This window comes from Rhinatrema bivittatum, chromosome 19 (assembly GCF_901001135.1).
Source record: "Rhinatrema bivittatum chromosome 19, aRhiBiv1.1, whole genome shotgun sequence".
Classification (NCBI taxonomy): Eukaryota; Metazoa; Chordata; class Amphibia; order Gymnophiona; family Rhinatrematidae; genus Rhinatrema; species Rhinatrema bivittatum.
In genome coordinates, this window is record NC_042633.1 from 28,002,874 (window position 1) to 28,020,698 (window position 17,825).

At 48.3% G+C, this 17,825-nt stretch overlaps 1 protein-coding gene across 2 annotated transcripts; it reads right to left on the bottom strand.

Annotated features, from left to right (window-relative positions):
- Positions 1-5,314: 5,314 nt before the first annotated feature.
- LOC115080193 (zinc finger protein OZF-like) lies at positions 5,315-17,823 on the bottom strand. Of its 2 annotated transcripts, XM_029584312.1 has the most exons (6): positions 17,385-17,823; positions 14,588-14,714; positions 13,505-13,618; positions 13,272-13,373; positions 9,931-10,059; positions 5,315-7,811 (listed from the first exon to the last, which is right to left on the bottom strand). In XM_029584312.1, exons 1-6 carry the CDS (start codon positions 17,406-17,408, stop codon positions 6,697-6,699), a joined length of 1,611 nt encoding a protein of 536 aa, XP_029440172.1. In that variant the 5' UTR covers positions 17,409-17,823; the 3' UTR covers positions 5,315-6,696. The 2 variants fall into 2 exon arrangements, with proteins under 2 accessions (XP_029440172.1, XP_029440173.1); XM_029584313.1 differs by lacking the exon at positions 14,588-14,714.
- Positions 17,824-17,825: the final 2 nt, after the last annotated feature.

Genomic DNA, 17,825 nt, shown 5'->3' on the forward strand with positions numbered 1-17,825 from the left:
AACAATCACCGCCCTTCAGTCCCGAACCAGGGGTTCCTGACCCTGGATTTCCAAGTTACTCTCATTCTATGCACAGTGACAGGGAAAATGCCCCCCCTTCCTTCAGGAGCTACGTTCTAAATGCGCATGAACAATGAGCCTGACTGTCAGGCATTCAAAGTGATGTTTGAGCGGATCCTTTGTGCTATACAAAAAGAATGAGTGGGGGGCTAGAAACTCAGACAAGAGAAAGCAAATAAAACAAGTCTGTTTAAAATGGCAGATTTTTCAAAGTTCTGCAGCAATTATGTGGCAATTTTGCATAATTTTGCATGTATTTGCATTTTAAATAATGTATATTTTTTTGTATTAGTAAAGTAATTTTCTGACATTTCTGTGTCCAGTTAATTTTTGGCTCATTCTTAGAGGAAAAATGAATTTTAGTGATTGGGGCTAGGGAGGAAGGGGGTGGGGGAAGGGATCTGGGAATAGGAAGAAAGGAGACTGCAGAGGAGGGAAATGAAGAAAGAATTTTAGGCAGGAACGGTAGAGAGAGGAGGGATCGAGGCGGACAGAAGGAGAGGATGGAGGATTCAGGGAGCATAAGGAAAAGAGGGGTCAGGACTGGAGTGGAATGAAGGCTCAGGGATGGGAAGGTGGGAATATTGGGGAAGGGGTGGAGGAGAAGAAGATTGGGATTGGGTGGAGAAGGAAGAAAGCCACAGCCCTTCCCCAATCACACCCCATCCCCTCTTTCACTTATTCCCCCTTCCAAAGTCCCTCACTCTCCCTCTTTCATTCTCCCCTCCCCACCCAATCCCCTCACTCATCCTGATTCCTTTCCTATCACAAACCTTGGTTTATTCCCTCCCCATGAACCCTTCACTTGCACTAGTTCACTCCTGCCTGCATCTCATCTCTCTCTTTCTTCTCCTCACAATCCCCAGTTCACTTCCTCCCTTCTCTGCCCCATTCCCAGTTCGCTCTGTTCCTCTCATTCCCCCAATCAGTTCACTCCCTTCCCCACCCTCAGTTCTCTGTCCCTTCCTCTCTTTCCCTATAAGCACCAGTTCACTTCTTTCCTTCCCTTTCCCATCCCCAATTCACTCGTCCCTTCTCCCCATCCCCAGTTCATTCTGGTCTTCCCCTTACTGATTCCAGGTGGTTCCCCTCCCTTTCCCCTGCATCGCCAATTCACTCCCTCTGCATCTTCCAGATCCCCTCACTCACCCGCTGATTAGGTTGTTCAGAGGGAGGAGATGGCAGCTTTCCAATGCCTCTGGTGCATCCTCTTTTTCCTTCTCTCTCAGGCCAAAGGATCGCTCTTTGAATCACATGGTTCAGGGTGCGGTCCAGAGTCTGAGTCCCGACACCTAGGCCTCAGCTCAAGCCCTGGGCCCGGCCCAGAGGTTGGGTCCCGATGGCTGGGCCTCAGCCTAAGCTGGAGCCTGGGCTTAGGCTCTACATCAGGGCCCGGCCCGGAGGCTGGGTCCCGATGCCTGGATCTTGGCCTAGATCAGATTCTGGGCCCGACGCCAGGGCCCAGTCCCAGGCCTGACACCGCAGCCCAGCCCTGAGGCCAGTTCCCAATGCCTGGGCCTCAGCCTGGACCCAGGCCCAACCCAGAGGTTGGGTCCTGATGCCTGGGCCTAGGCTAGGGCTCGGGCCCGATGGTCGGGTCCCTCCACTGAGGCCTTGGCCTGGACTCCAATCTGGAGGCCACTAATTGAACTTCCATACATTAAAATAGCGCCCGCCGCTGGGGAGGATGCGCATGAGTTAGTTAAATCTGGTGCGACCCCCAACAGACTGCGTCAGTTCAAGAACACAGAAGAAAGAAGAGGGGGGATATGATAGAGGTGTTTAAAATCATGAGAGGTCTAGAACGGGTAGATGTGAATCGGTTATTTACTCTTTCGGATAGTAGAAAGACTAGGGGGCACTCCATGAAGTTAGCATGGGGCACATTTAAAACTAATCGGAGAAAGTTCTTTTTTACTCAACGCACAATTAAACTCTGGAATTTGTTACCAGAGGATGTGGTTAGTGCAGTTAGTATAGCTGTGTTTAAAAAAGGATTGGATAAGTTCTTGGAGGAGAAGTCCATTACCTGCTATTAAGTTCACTTAGAGAATAGCCACTGCCATTAGCAATGGTTACATGGAATAGACTTAGTTTTTGGGCACTTGCCAGGTTCTTATGGCCTGGATTGGCCACTGTTGGAAACAGGATGCTGGGCTTGATGGACCCTTGGTCTGACCCAGTATGGCATTTTCTTATGTTCTTAAGCAGGGGATATAACAGAATAACAAAATAATTGTCTTTGCTTACCAGGCTGGCAATAAGTCTTGCACCCACTTCTGTGGGGGTTGTTTGGCCTCTTCATTCTGTCACGGGCTGGCAAGCTGGAGTCAGGGAGCACCCCCTCACAGTAATGGTACAGGACGGCAAGGCAGGACTGGAGCCGGTCTTCTGCCTAACCAGCCCCCCTCCCCAGCAGGTTGAGCCCTTGGGGTTCTGGGGACCGGTAGGACTTGTTTCCTGCAGAGCATCATGACTGGAGCTGGCATGGACTGGGAGCTGTCTACAGGCTGGGAGCTAAAGTCCAGGCAGAGGCTAGATACAGGAAAGGCTGAACCAAGGACAAGGGCAAGATCTGGGAAACAGATAAGTGACTGAACTGATTGGGCAGGACAAGGACTGAACAAGACAAGGGCAGGACTGGACAAGGACAGAACTACGACACACAACAGTAAAAAAAAAAAATAAAAATGCCTGACAGGGCTAAATAACCCTAATAGACTCTAAGGGCACAAGGCAGGACAGGTAGGCCCAGAAGGCCACCAAGCGGGAGAGCTTATAAGGCTGCAGAGCAAGGCAAGGAAGCCTGTAAGGCTATAGAGCAAGGCAGGAGAGCCAAGGTAGGCCACAAAGCAAGGCAGGAAGCCAAGCTAGGTTATACAGCAAGACAGAAAGCCCAGGTAGTCCACAAGGCAAGGCAGAAGGCCTAGGTGAGCTGCAAGACAAGGTTGACGGCATGGATAAGCTGCAAGGCAAGGTAGAACAACAAGGCAAGGCTGGCCACATCAGAGAGCTGAGGTGACTCAATGAAGAGGCTCTGAAGGACTGGACAGGCTGGGTTAAGTAGGGCTTGGACTGAGGTATCAGGTACCAGTAATGAGGTAACTTGTGCAGCAGGGAGCAGTCTTGCTGAAGACCCCTGGTGGCAGGGAGGCTGTGCAGCAGGTGGAACCATAACAATGCCCTTAAACTGCCCCTTTTCTCCCTGGTAAAATGTACACATGAAACTGAAAACATGTGCTTATCCTTGATGTTGACAAAATAGCATGTACTTGCTTGTATGCAGTTTATTTGTGTATATGCTATTTTTACATGTGGTACTCATTTGAAAATTCACTCCTAAGTTTGTATTTGGTTAAAGTTATGCAGGCAACTTTACCTGGATAATTTTGGTGCTCATTGGCCTACTGAATATGGACCTCTTGTGGTGCTTCACCAGTATTTGCCATAGTTACTGCGTAACAATTTGGTAGCCCTCAATATAAGACAAGGGTTGATTTTGCCACAAATAAGAGATAAAACAAGATGGCCATGCAGGGAACTACATTTCCCAGCTCCCTTTGCTGTCTAGTCTTTGGCAGAGAGCCATTAGGCATGAATCAGTAGCACAGCATTAGTAGCCTATCCAGATGTAGAAAAGGAAAAGCTGCAGGAGGAGCAGTCTGGGGAGAGACAAGGTGTTATGATATCGAGGTGTTTGGTGGATTTTCAGGGGCAACAGGGATGGTATCTCCTACAGGGAGGAGCCCAGTAGGGAACTGAAGCACCGGGCTAGACTCAGATGCACAAACACAGAGAATATGTCTTTTATTATACGGCTAGTGTGGTCCACCAGAGGTGGCAGTAGAGAGTAGATTAGATAGCAGCAGTCTGTAATCCTCGGCAGAGGAGACCCGTTCCACAATGGAGGTGTAGGGCCCGATGCAGATGAGCAGCGAGGAGCTGTAGATGGACAGACTGGGAGAAGTTGTACTCACTCTCTGTAGCTGAAAGGCAGTGTTCCAGCAGGTTGAAGGATTGATAGCAGGCACCAGGATAGACACACAGGCCCTCGAGGAGCGAGTACCTGCATATAGGATAGGCACCTGGAAATAAGAAAAAAGGGCCCCCGAGGAGCGGGTACCCAGGTTAGTAGAACCCCGGAGGGTGAAGGTGGCTTCCAGCAGAGTAGAAGCGGCAGAGCAGCTTCAGACCGGAGCGAATCCAATCTGTTGCTAACTCAGCGAGAGTCAGCAAATGGGCAACCTTTTGAATATGGAAGCAGTGACGTCACTCGAGGGGGACACTCCCGAGGTTCGCGCCAACACTGCTACAAGACGTGAGGCGGGAGGTCAACATGGCGGGACGCCGTGCCAGAGCCGCTCCTGGGAAGCCGGAGGGTGCGGCAAGGAGATGCTACGGACGCCATTCTCCCGAGGCTGGTGGAGAAGGCGGAAATAGAGGCGAGGAATGTTGGGTGAAGCCGTCTGAGACCGACGGAGGCAACACAAGGAAGGGCAGTGACCAGTCCTGGCACAGAACACAGCCTGGGGGAGTGCTAAATATGTAGCAAGAAACTAAGGAGGAAGTCCCAGATGCAGGAAACACCAGGCTATACAGTTACTCAACTAAGCTGATTTTTTTTTTTTTTTATCTCCTGCATTTTAATAGACACAGCCCTTGCAATTACTGATGACTGGGGCAAAAGACTTGCAAAGGACCAAGTTTGTATGGACATTACTTTCAGAAGCCAGACCAGAATACAAAACCTTGCAACGAGTAACACTGCAACTTGTGGCACTGACAAAGGGGCAGGCGATTACTTCTGCTCCAGAGGAACAGTAAGTAATAAAACAAAAAAAAAGGTAAGTTCCTAGGTAGGGGTTAGGAGGAGAGGGGAAGAGGAAGGGAGTTTAGGTAGGGGGATAGGGAAGTTCCCTCCCAGTCCACGCCTTAATTGGAGCGGACTGGGGAAGGCCCCGATGCGTCGCCGCATGTAATTTACTATAATTCGCCGCCCGCACATGCGCGAGCAGATTATAAAATCCAGCGCACATATGTGCGCGGCCAATGGATTTTAGAACATCTGTGCGCATTTTATAAAATTGGCGCGTCCATGTACGTGCGCCAGAAACCACGCACACACGGACGCGAGCGCGCTTCTTCTAAAATCTAAGTGACCAGCATTAGGTGGGTCCTAAATGAAGGGACTCGAGCCTGACACACCTTTACCTTTATTTATTTATAATCTGTTTTTCCAGCACTTGAAAGTGAATTACATTCATGTACTGTAGAAATTTCCCTATCCTCAGCGGACTTACAATCTAAAAGTTGAATTTTCAAAAGTGGAACACGTAAAAAATAGCACTTGTGTGTGTGTAAAGCAGCGAAAAACCTCACCCTGTCCACATAAATCAGGGTCCACGAGTAAATTTGCATGGGGACATTATTAGACTCTCCCTTTGGCAGGAGCCGTGCTCTTCCTGTTATTAGCCATTGTGGAGTTAATTCTGGCTGTCTGATCAACTAGTTTTTGCAATTAATCAAGTCCACCAAGGAGAGAGGTCAAATATTTGAACCAAAGGTTGGGCACTCCATCAGGGCCAGGGTACTTCTGATTTGGGGCTCATTTTAACCTGGCTTCCAGCTCAGTCTTTGTAACTTCAGGCCATTCCATAGTTTTGATGTTTGCCTGTACTACACTCCCTTGTATGCTGGGCAGCCATTCTGCTTTGTTGTTATACTCTACAGGATCTTCATACAAATCTCTCCAAAACTGTTCTGTTTCTTCTTTTGTTGGTGTTTTCATGATACTAATGTTTTTCCCCAATTCCCTGCAGAATCATTTTGGATTTTCTCTAAATATTTTAATTTGGTGCCTCTCCATTTTTCTTTAAATTTTTGCTTCTGCTATTGTTTTCAATTTATTATTGAAGAACACGAATTTAAGATTTTCAGGATATAAATTTAAGAAGTGTGGTTCAAAAGATCAGATTTCTGACGGAAACATCACATTTAAATAGTTTCAGATAAGAACATGCCATAACATACATCATGTTAATACCCTTGTTCGAGGTAACTCACCCTTGTTATTACCCATTTATTGCCCATGTTATTGCCCCTTGTTCGATGTAAACCGATGTGATATGACTTGTCATGAACGTCGGTATAGAAAATAATTAAATAAATAAATACTGGGTCAGACCAAGGGTCCATCAAGCCCAGCCTCCTGTTTCCAACAGTGGCCAATCCAGGCCATAAGTACCTGTCAAGTCTCCAAATGTGTTAGTTTTGCATATACCTTCACAGGGATGAACCTAATTCAAAAGCAGGGTATGTTACGAATGATCTCACTTTCTCAAATTTACTACTTATGCTCTTCTTAGTACTTGCATTCTCACAAAGACAGCCTCTTTCTGAAGTTCAAAGGATGTCATTTTTTTAGGCAACAGATCAAGGTGTGCTTGGAAATTCTAATCAGGCCAGTGGCACCCAATATAAATGGAACAATTTCTATATCTCAGTCACATTTTCTTGCTTTCTGATTCCTTCCCCTGGTAATTAAAGATCCACAGAATAGTCGTCGATAATGACACCTCTATCAGCAATGCCATGCTTGGGTTTTTCTCCTTTACCACAATATCTGGTTTTCTAGCTTCAATCCATGTGGATTCTTTCATGCCTTTTAAGATCAGATTTCTGAATGAAACTTTTCTCACATTCAGAACATTTAAATGGTTTCTCACCTGAGTGGACCCTTTTGTGCTTTTGAAGATTCGAGTTCTGATTATAACATTTATCACATTCAGAACATTTAAATGGTTTCTCATTCCTATGGCTCATTTCATGCAGTTGCAGTTGGCTTTTCTGAGTGAAACATCTCTCGCATTCTGAGCATTTAAATGGTTTCTCATTCCTGTGGTTCATTTCATGCCGTTGCAGGTGGCTTTTCTGACTGAAACATTTATCACATTCGGCACACTTAAATGGTTTTTCACCGGTATGAATTCTTTCATGGTTTGTTAAAAAAGATTTGTGATTGAAACATTTAAGACATTTAGAACATTTAAATGGTTTCTCATTTCTGTGGATATTTTCATGATGTTGCAGTTTGCTTTTCCGAGTGAATCGCTTATCACATTCAGAGCATTTAAATGTTTTTTCACCTGTGTGAATTCTTTCATGGCTTCTTAGAACAGATTTCCAACTGAAACATTTAGCGCATTCATAACATTTAAAAAGCTTCTCACCAGTGTGAATTCTTTGGTGGTTTCTTAGAAAAAAATTCTGATTGAAAGATTTATCACATTCAGAACATTTAAACAATTTTTCATTCTTGTGGTTCAATTCATGCAGTCGAAGGAGATTTTTCCGCCTGAAACATTTATCACAATTAGAACATTTAAATGGTTTCTCGCATCTGTGGGTCATTTCGTGCATTTGAAGATTGCTTTTCTGTCTGAATGTTTTATCACATTCAAGACATTTAAATGGTTTCTTACCGGTGTGAATTATTTCGTGCCTTCTTAGAACAGATTTCTGACTGAAACATTTATCACATTCTGAACAATTAAATGGTTTCTCACCCGTGTGAATTCTTTCATGGTTGATTAGAACAAATTTACGATTGAAACATTTATCACATTCAGAACATTTGAAAGGTTTATCTGGCATGTATGTACTTTTATTTCGTTGTAGGTTGTGTTTCCACTCCTTCCTCTGTTCTCCATCACACACATTCTGCCTTTCACTTTCGTTCCTCAGTCCATCATCTGTAGGATAAAAATGAGTATGACCATTAATTTTACAGCTAAGGCTTCATATGACACACAACAGAAAGTGCTGCTGCTTCTAGATTGTTACAAGTGGTCTATAGACTATGTCTGATCTCATCCTACTGGTTCTGTTCACTATGTCCAGATCTTCACTCTCTGCAGTTATTTCCCCTCACCAAGAACTCTGGAATCTCCTACTGGGCCTTAACCTTAGACCCGTCAGCTCATAGCAACTGCATTCTACTGACTTCATAATACAAATTTAACTGAAATCCAGAACCAAGATTCACCCTCTATATGTAAAATTTGAAAAACTCCACAGCACAAAATAAGAGTTTTTGCAAAGGAATACTTTTTACACTGCTCTTGGTATCAGTTTCCTCCTTTCCTCCCTCCAGATGATAATTGGCATAAGGTAATTTCATTTTTAAGATCTCTACTGTGGGGTCAGGACTGTAACCTCGGCTGCCTGTAAGAAAATGGCAGAATGGCTTCATTTTTTTTTTAAACAGTCTTGAATAGTGACTTAAAAGCATCACTTGTGTAAAATTGAGATGATGGGAATGCCGTGAGCTTCTGGTGGAAGAAGTTAATGACCCTCTATAGCTGTTAGCGCTGTGGACCCTTGAGCTGGAAATCCCGAGGGGAGACCCTCGGTGGCTCTCGTAGCCGGGAGGCGGTGCAGGACCAGGAGACCCCACAGGAACTTCACCTATACCAGCCCTCGTTCCCCTCAGGTTGAGCGCTTGGGTGCTGGGGCCGGCAGGTCTTAGGCGAGGGTCTCCTGGCGCAGAGATATCCACGGAAGGAAGCAGAGTAGACAGTCCGGGTCGAGGCTGGCGGAGGTCCGGAATGAACGAGGACGGTCCAGGAGTCAGGGCAGGCAGCGTAGATGCAGCATGAGGAACCAGGCCAGAAGACAAGCAGGAACCAGGAACACGCCAAAGGTCAGGACGGGCAGCAGACAGAAGAATAAGGAGGCCAGGCCGAAGTCAGAACCGAGAAGACAATCCGAGGACTAGGAACCACGAGCAGAGAGCGGAACCACGGGAACAGGAGCAGGAAATCAGGAACGCAGGAAGACTGGAACGCAGCAACTTGGAACTCCGAGGAGCAGACCCATTGCCAAGGCAAAGAACAGTGCAGTGAGCTGGGCTTAAATAGCCCTAAGTGATGACATCATCTTCGGGGGCCGGGCCGAGGTTTCCCGCCGCGGCCCCTTTAAGAAGTGGCAGATGCCGCGTGCGCCTAGAGGGTCGGACGCGAGGAGGAAGCCGACGGCGCCTGAGGCCACATGGAAGGAGCGTTGCTGCAGGGCCTGGGGGCGGCCTGCCCTGCGCTGCCGGGGAGGAAGGCAGAAGTCGGCACCGGGATTCCCAACAGTAGCTATGAAAGGGAATGCACATAGCTTCCTGATAAAAACGGTAATATGCTGGGTTTTTTTAACTACAGAAATCTAACTCCCTCCTTCCTGCTTCTGAAAGTGGTAGACATTCTGTCTTCCTCACTCTTACTGATTTCACTGGGGGTTTTAGTGCTTCCTTCCACTGTGACCCATCCGGCCTCACTCCCACCTCCTTCTGGTGCCAGTGTGGCCCTTTCTGCCACCTTCTCTCCTGCTGCACCCAGTGAGTCCCATCCTGCCTGCCAGCTCTGCCCGGCTCACAGAAAATAAAACCACAAGCTGCTGGGAGGGAGGAAAGGCTCCAAGACACCGACAGCACTGAGAGAGGTCAGAAATCGTGAGGGATGGAAGGAAGGATGAAAACCTGATAGGGGAGGAGAGACAGCAGGCGATGAAGGGAAGGAAGGGAGAAAACAAGAGAAAGAGAGAAGAGTAAAGACGAGCGGGCATGGAGTTGAAGCTTATGAGAAGAGAAACAGCTGTAGGGGGAGAATGAGAGGAAGGGAGAAGAAAGCAATGAAAATAAAAAAGAGAGCGAGAGAGCTGAACATGAAAGGAGAAAAGCAGAAATAATGGAAACAGAACAAACAAATTCTCCACCCAGCAGAGGTGAGAAGTCAGAGGCCTTGATTTAATGCCTCAGTCTCGCTGGGCCTGGTGTGAGAAACGTTTGGTTCATCCCAGCACCAGCTTTAATGCGAGCGCCATCACCTGCTCCGTGCAGCTCCTCACGTGCGTCTGTGATCATCAGGCTTCCTCCTTCCTCACATGCCTGGGGCTCAGTCTTGAATTCCTCTTGCTGAAATCGAATTAAAATGTCTGGTTTCACATTGGGGGAGCCTGTTGTAGGAAAACACATTTACATTATATTGCATATTTGGACGCGGTTGTCAGAATTGTTGATATCCTAATCGGTGTCAAATGGCCTTTTGGCCTCCTCACACGCCTGGCAGCACTAGATCCCATTACCACTTACTACAAACATTAATGGGCATTAAATACGTTAATGTCATCATTAAAAACCAATTGTCCTTTCCCTGCCTGCCCTCATTTCAAGCAGTGGCTCTAGCAGTGCAAGGGGCATCCTTCAGAGGTCTGGGGCAGGAGGGCAGGTAGGGAAAGGACAATTGGTTTTTACCTGCTAATTTTCATTCCTGAAGTACCCCAGATCAGTCCAGACCAGTGGGTTTTGCCTCCCTACCAGCAGATGAATGCAGGGAGGCACTGCTACATATCCGAGAGGGCCCCCTGCAGTCCCTCGGTATTGACCTGTAGCCAAGCCAAAGAGCAGACCCCGTTCCCGTCTTTTCAGGGTGAACAGGAAACTCAGGGCTGGAATCCCCCCCCTGAACTGCAGCCTCTCATACTTCCAGAAAACTCGACAACACTTCATTGAAAAAAGACCAACTTATGTGCAGATTGAAACATCTCTTATAGGAGGTGAAAACCACCATCAGGAAAGTCAGTCTTTCGGCAGCAAAGGGCCGGGTGTCTGGACTGATCTGCGGTATTCCAGGAACAAACATCAGCAGGTAAGAACCAAATTTTCCTTTCCTGTTCATACCCAGGTCAGTCCAGACCAGTGGGATGTACCCAAGCCCCCCTACACTATGCAGGACCCCAAAAGACCCGCGCGCAGAACACACTCACCATAAGTCGCACCTTCCTGCGCCTGACCAGCCAATCAGTATGAAGCATTGACCATGCCACTCCCCTACGCATCTCCTGCGGAGACACCGGCTGACACTCTGCCCAGGAGGCCACCTGTGCTCACAAGCCTAGCGGAACCGTCCGACCTTCACAAATCTAAGCGGAGGAAATGGTTTCCTTCAACCAACCAGAGGATAGTGGCTTCTGAGGCTCTCTCTCCTTTCTTCGCAGCCCCGAACACCCCAAAGAGGTGATCCGACTGCTGGAAAGTATTGGTAACCTTAAGATAATGCAACGGGGTCATGCATGCATCCAAAAGATGCAGCTCCCTCTCCCTGCGGAGACTCCCTGGACCACGCCAGAAAAGCCCGAAGTTCCACTGTCTGATTCAAAGGAAAGGAGGGAACTGTTTGCAGCATCCCTCTGTTGTTATCAATCTGCAGAAAGGGATCCCAAAATCCGCCTGGTGAACATAAAACAGCCTTCAACGTCAGATCCTTCAGTGACGCTCCTCTTAAGGGCTTAAAAGGACCCCCACAGAGCCCTCGCAGCACCAGGTTGAGGTTCCAGTCCGGACACAACTTCCTTACCAGAGGCCGTAAATGCTTGACTCCCTTTCAGAAATCGCACAACATCCAAAGATCTTCCCCGCCACCTGCTCTTAAGGCAACCCAAGGCTGAACCCTGAAACGCGGAGAGAGCTATAAGCCAGTCCCTTAGACAACCCCTGCTGCAAAACGGCCAAAATGTGAGAAACGCTGTCGTAGGCTCCAAGACTCAAACACCTTCCAACCCTGACGTACGCCATAGAGGTAGAAGGCCTTCTAGTCTGGAGCAAAGTGGAAATGATTGGCTCCGAATATCCCCTCAGGCGCAACCGCTGCCTCTCAAAAGCCAAGCCGCGAGACAAAAGCGATCCTCCTGATCCGAAAATATGGGATCTTGCTGACGTGACCCTGGATGGTGAGCCAACCTGAGGGCTCTATCGTGAGACACACCAGATCCGCGAACCGCGGCCCACGCAGCCACTCTGGCGCCACCAGAACCACCTTCCCTGGATGCCCCTCTATGCGCTGCAAGACTCGACTGAAGAGTGGCCAAGGAGGAAACTCCTGTCAGCCACGAGCATCCAGCCCTTCTGCCCCAACCTCTCTCCTGCCACTGAAAAATCTTACCACCTTTGAGTTGGTCCTCGTTGCCATTAGAGCCAACCGGGGGAACACCCCACCTGGCACATAGGCAATCCCAGGCCTCCAGAGACAACTCCCGTTCCCTCGGGGCTGGCTGCTGTCTGTTTGCACACGGTCCATGCCCGCGACACGAGACACCGCTACTCCCTCGAGATGACGTTCCGCCCAAACAAGCAACTGATGAGCCAGTGCCTACATTTTGCTACCTCTGTAGAGTCCCCTTTACTGCTTCCCGTTTGCTTCGAGACCCGCAGAAAGGCCTCCTTGACAGGGCGAGAAAATTCTCATGCGCAGCCGTCTCTTACCACCTCCAGGAGCCACTGATCCGGGGTACTCTTGGCCCATTCCTGGTAAAGACGGGACAGCCTACCCCCTACCGCTTCCACGGGGGGACGGGACGGGCGCACCTGGCTTCACTGTGCTGACTTTCCTCCTCCAGTCTCCTGCCCGGCGACGTCCCTGGAGGATCGGCGGGCACCCCCGAAAGGCTATCGGGGCCTCTGGAAGCAGTGGGCTACAGACAGACAGGGGTTACCAACCCCCCAGTCACCCGGATCTAACTGAGGGATGGTCCACAAAGGTACCTAACAGCTCAGGGAGCCTCAGTCCAATCTCTGACCTTCAGCTACACAAAATCCTCTCTCTTCTTTGTTGTCAGACTTCAGGGCTGCACCTCTACCATCTGCTGGAGACAAGTGGCCCTCTCAGATATGTAGCATTGCCTCAAAGGTTTGTTCTCTGCATCCATCTGCTGGTAGGGATGCAAAAATCCACTGGTCTGGACTGATCTGGGTATGAACTGGAAAATGTGAGCATGGAGGCCAAGCTTGCACTCGCAGGCCCTGTCCTCTTTGGACTTCCATGTGACAGGATGGGATTCTGAGCCCAGGATTTATCCCCTTGCTCCCTGTATTGCGAGGACTCTGTCGCTAGAGCAGAGGTCTGGGGGGAGGGGCAGGGAGGGAAACTTGGCATCGACACTGAATTAGTACCAAGGATTGGCATCTGCCCCATTCCAGCCTAGCTCACGGGACAGGCTCCCCCTGGCATCCTCTGCAAGTGTCTTAGGCCCAGAACCCTGTCAGACGTCCCTCAGGCAGCCTCACCCATCCAAAGTAGGGAACCAGATAAAGGGACAAGAGAGAGGATGACAGCCTCTTGCTCCCTCTGCGCTGAACTCCTGAAGGCATCCAGGAGGAATCTGATACTCGCCTGTTACAGGAGGGGGAATCTCTGATTCAGGAGGGTCCATGAAGGGCAGATCTTCCTCTTGTTTAACGCTCAGTGAGAACACAGACGTTACGATGGGAAGGCCTGGGATGAGAAAATAGACATGTGTGATACACTCACCCAGGACCTGCTAATGTTATATTAGGAACGGGATTTTAGGTCTCCAAATGTGATGTGAAAATGCAGAGCCCTTTAAATGCAGAACATTTACTTACTAATGGGGGGGTCCTTCATGGTTTCTTTTCCCTCCCGCTCACAGGGTTGAGGGAAATATTTCTCCTCTTCCTTTTTAATCTTGAATATTACATCAGGATTAAGAATTGAATAACCTGCCAATAAGGACAGAAGAATTACATTGCAAATGTGTGTTTGTATATCCGCTGGTTTCTTATTCTGATGGAGGGGGACCTGTGTGTATAATGGGCCACTGGGGGTACATTTGATCGACAAAGCTTGTGGAAGAGAGACCACTGCAGGCTCCAATTTGAGGAAGATTAACCCTTGGAGGATTTCTGGTACAGTCATTCCTATTTAGGACTTCCTAGGTGGAGGCACTGAAGCTGCCAATCTCCTCTACAAGCAGGTGAGGAGGTGCTCTCGGCTTAGGATCATCCGAAAAGAAAAAACACAAGTCCTGGCTCATAAAGATAACGTCAGCCAGTGAGAGGGACCTGTGAATTCTAGTTACCACCGGGAGGTGCTGCATGTTGTACAGAGCTAGCACATCAAACCCTTCCAGAGAAATTGAAGGAATCAGAGATAAATCCTCCTTCCTGTTCTCCTGTGCCAGCTTTGGTTGTAGAGAAGAGAGACAGACAAACTATAGGCTTCATACAAGAGCAGCTGAACATATAGAAATCCATTTTCCGCTGAATATATGTCTAACCAGCTAACTTTAGGACAGCCCTACAGGCTGACCAGAGTTAGCCGCATTGGTTAAGTTATGCGGTAACTCTGGGCCGCTCCGAAACACCTTTCACCCACCCCCCGGAACGTTCCCTTCGTATCCAGCTAAATATAGCCAGGCAAGCCATTTAGACGGATAACTATTATGTTATCCATCTAAATGGCTTTTGAATATGGACCTCGTACGTTTTATCATATCGCACAGCATCTTTGGCCAGGCCAGCAGCAGTGGTGTGTTTTACTGGGCTCTGGAGAGTCACAGCAGCTCGAGCTGGACTTGGGATAAGGTTCGAAATTTTAGATGCCCATAGGACCTGGGAAATGGCATGAAATGTCAGCACCCATCTTGCAATGTGTCTATGGGAAGTAGATGATAGAAAAGACATATTTACCCTGTGACGTGAGGATGCCGTGAATCTCCTTGATGACCTTCTTGTACAGCTCCTTCTGCCATTCTCCCAGAATGCCCCACTCCACTTCCAAGAAATAAGCAGCGACGTCGCTGAATGTGATCGATGCCTGGAACAGCAAACAAGACACCCTCAGCCCCTCTCCCTCCTGCTTCATTATAATGTGTGTGCATTAAACTTTCTTATAGGGCCTCTGTCAGTGAGATCAGTTCTCCGGTAGATTATAGCAGGGATTCCCAGTCTTTCATGACTCCTGTAGCCCTTTCAAGCATTTGAGAGCTTACTAATATTTTCTTCAGTCTTTATTTAAAACTGAAACATGCACAGCCAGAAAACTGAATTGCAATAATATTAACTGTATATACGACTGAAGACAGTTTGTGGTGATGTTTTGAAATAAATGTAAATGGTCCTCCGTTTTGGTGCTTTATCCGGATTTGGGGGGGGGGGGGGGGGAGATTAACTTCCAGGGCCTTAGGTGCAATCGACCAGAGCAGCTTCATACTCTGGCCTCAAAATCTCTTGAAGGTGCCAGAAGGGGAAAATCAAAGGCAAGGGAACCAAAATCAACACCTCAGACAAAACCTTTGAGTCACATCAGGGTCCATTCATCCCTTGCACACCCAGGAAGGGAAAACAAAGACATCCAAAGGAGTCCAAGTTTGGTGTTTCAAATAAAAATAGTCTTTCCTGTAACTTAAAAAAGGATGCTCCAAGTCACGATACCAAAAACAGCATCAGAAATATGATGGCGATGAATATTATTGTCAGTTTCTCCATCTTAGGTGTTATCTCCCTCCTCACGTCTATTGCAGCATTATCCTGAGGGAACAAATATCCTCACCAGTGAGAGTGGGATAACTAGAGCGCAGCTCTAACATGTACCAGTAGCCAGTGGAAAAATACATCCTCAAGTCCAAGAAAAAGGGTCAGCTGTGTTCCCACAAACTTCAACTGCAAATCCAACACTTGTCCAGAGTTGAGACTCTGGGTTCTTCTAGTCCAAAGTCCTTAACTCTTCCTCTCTTTCCACCCTAGCTTGACTGGTCACTTGGACAAAAAGATATCCAAATCCTGATCCTCAGACCAAGAAAGCCAAAAATCTTCAAAACCAAACTCTTCTCGATAGTTGAGATTCGGGAGGGCTCTCTCGCCTTCCTTCTTCTACAGCCAACTCACCCACTCTCTTGAGATCCTGGGAGTGATCGCAAGCTCCCTCAGCTACGCCTAACCCTCTGACCACTACGCATGCTCCCAGGAGTTATAAACTCCCAGAAGATAGCCTATCCCCCAAAAAGGTGGGGTTAAAGCCATGGGAGTAGTCAAAAACTCTCTAACTCCTCCTACTACCCCGAGCCTAGAAAAAGTGCTTTAGGAAGAAGTGATGGGCTGAAACCCCCGTCACATAAAGATTGAAGAATATATCAGTAAGCTGTCCACACTCAGGAGCCCACCCCAGATTCTCAAGTTATGTCTAATGCAAATCAATTCCAAAACCCATTCCTTAATAACCTTTACTTATTTCAGCAGAAAATCTGGTTCAACGATGCTTCCCTGAGAATTTGCTTTCCTTGGGTTCTGCTAGACCAGTCCATTACTCTGGGGATTTCCTCACACCTCAGCTGCTAGAGAGACAGAGGACACTTCCCCCTCTATGACGTCAGATTCTGGTAGTAGTCTTCTGTCAAAACAATTGGACAACAAATCCCAGTGCATCACCCCACCCCCTTTTTTCCTTCCCTCAAGGTTTTCTCTTCCTCTGGGGAAGGTGAAGAGGGAATGTAGAGGGAGAGAGAAAGCAAGAAAGAGACTTGCTGCTGCTTATGGCCCCTGTATTCTTGGATGGGGGCCTGGACTGGTCTAACTGAACTCAATTACAGAAACTTATCAGGCAAGCATACTTTAACCTTCCTCATCATCTGCTAGACCAGTCCATTAATCTTGGGAGATACCAAAGCCACCTCTTATATAGGGTGGGAGGCAGTACCCCAACCTCGAAGGCCGCTTCCTCCTTTGCTTGAACGTCCAGCCTGTAGTGCTTGGCAAAGGAATGCAGGGATGGCCAGGTCACGACTCTACAGATTTTCACCAGGGAGATTGATGAGGCTTCTCCCTAGGAGGATGCATGTGCCCTCGTAGAATGTACATGCAGGGCAGTCGGGATCTGCTTGACATTGAGTATATATGCTGAAGAAGTGGCTTTCTTAATCTATCTCGCTATAGCCCAGTCTCTCCCAAGTGAGGTGAATGCTTGTTGGGACAGGGATGGGTGGTGTTATCTACACTTCCCCTGTGCTGTCTAGTGGGGTCTGGGACTTTGCCCTCTGACAGGCTAACAAGTACCCCTGGCTGAAGCTCACTGGATCATACCATGGCAAGAGCTCTCTCCTCTTACATCTCCAGTATTTTACAGATTGCCTGGAAATCTCAAGTGTTGGCTGATTCAGCAGGAGGGAGGAGGCTGCATCAACCCACATGGGGTGATAATGATGAAGGAGTGGAAGAAAGGGTGGGAGGGATGAAGGCTGAGGAGTTCATTCTGAAGGCAAGAAAGTGGAGAGTAATGGGGCTGGAGGTGTGTGTGGCTGTGAGACAGAGAGTCTGCATGCACCCCCTCCACCCTGCTGATCTCAGGGGGAGCAGAACTCAAACCTTCCCTTGTAGGTAAAGATCTCTGCCCTGTGCTGTGAGGAGGGGAGGCTGCAGGAGCTGCACAGGGAAAAGTTTCCCTTTAAGTGCGGGTGTCCTGTATACAGGGGGAGAAAGAAGAATCTCTTACCGGATCAGAGAGCAGGGCAGACATTTCCCACTGAATTCTGCAGCTGCGGGGAGGGATTCAGGCTGGAGATTTCCCTGTTCCTGCTCAGAGGCTGAGAAAGATGAACAGGAGAGGAGGGGGTGCGGCTGATTCCTGGGGGTCTCAAAGTCCCTCCTTTCCCTCTCTGCGGATCTGGTGCTGGGGCTTGCAGTGGTTTCCAGTCCTGGGGAGGCAGAAAGATTCTGCTTTTATGCTGAGTCTTTACAGTCCAGCAGTCAGGACACCAGGAAGCTCCCCAGTATGGCTACATTGTGATTTCACAGCCTTTAATCCTGATCTGTATGCCCTATGTTTGGCAGAGTGGGTGTCCTGCTGCTCCCGCACTACCTCTACAGGTCCACCTTAAGCAGAAAGGCTCTCCCAGCCTGCACCGCGGGCAGCAGCAGGGGAAGTTTTTGTCTT

Excerpts from the sequence above, each read along its gene's own strand:
- LOC115080193 (XM_029584312.1), bottom strand. The coding sequence starts at position 17,408 with ATGTCTGCCCTGCTCTCTGATCCG. Across the intron at positions 13,374-13,504 it reads CATGAAGGACCCCCCCATTA|GCCTTCCCATCGTAACGTCT; the intron begins GTAAGTAAATGT and ends TTCTCATCCCAG. Across the intron at positions 7,812-9,930 it reads TGAGGAGCTGCACGGAGCAG|ATGATGGACTGAGGAACGAA; the intron begins GTGATGGCGCTC and ends TTTATCCTACAG.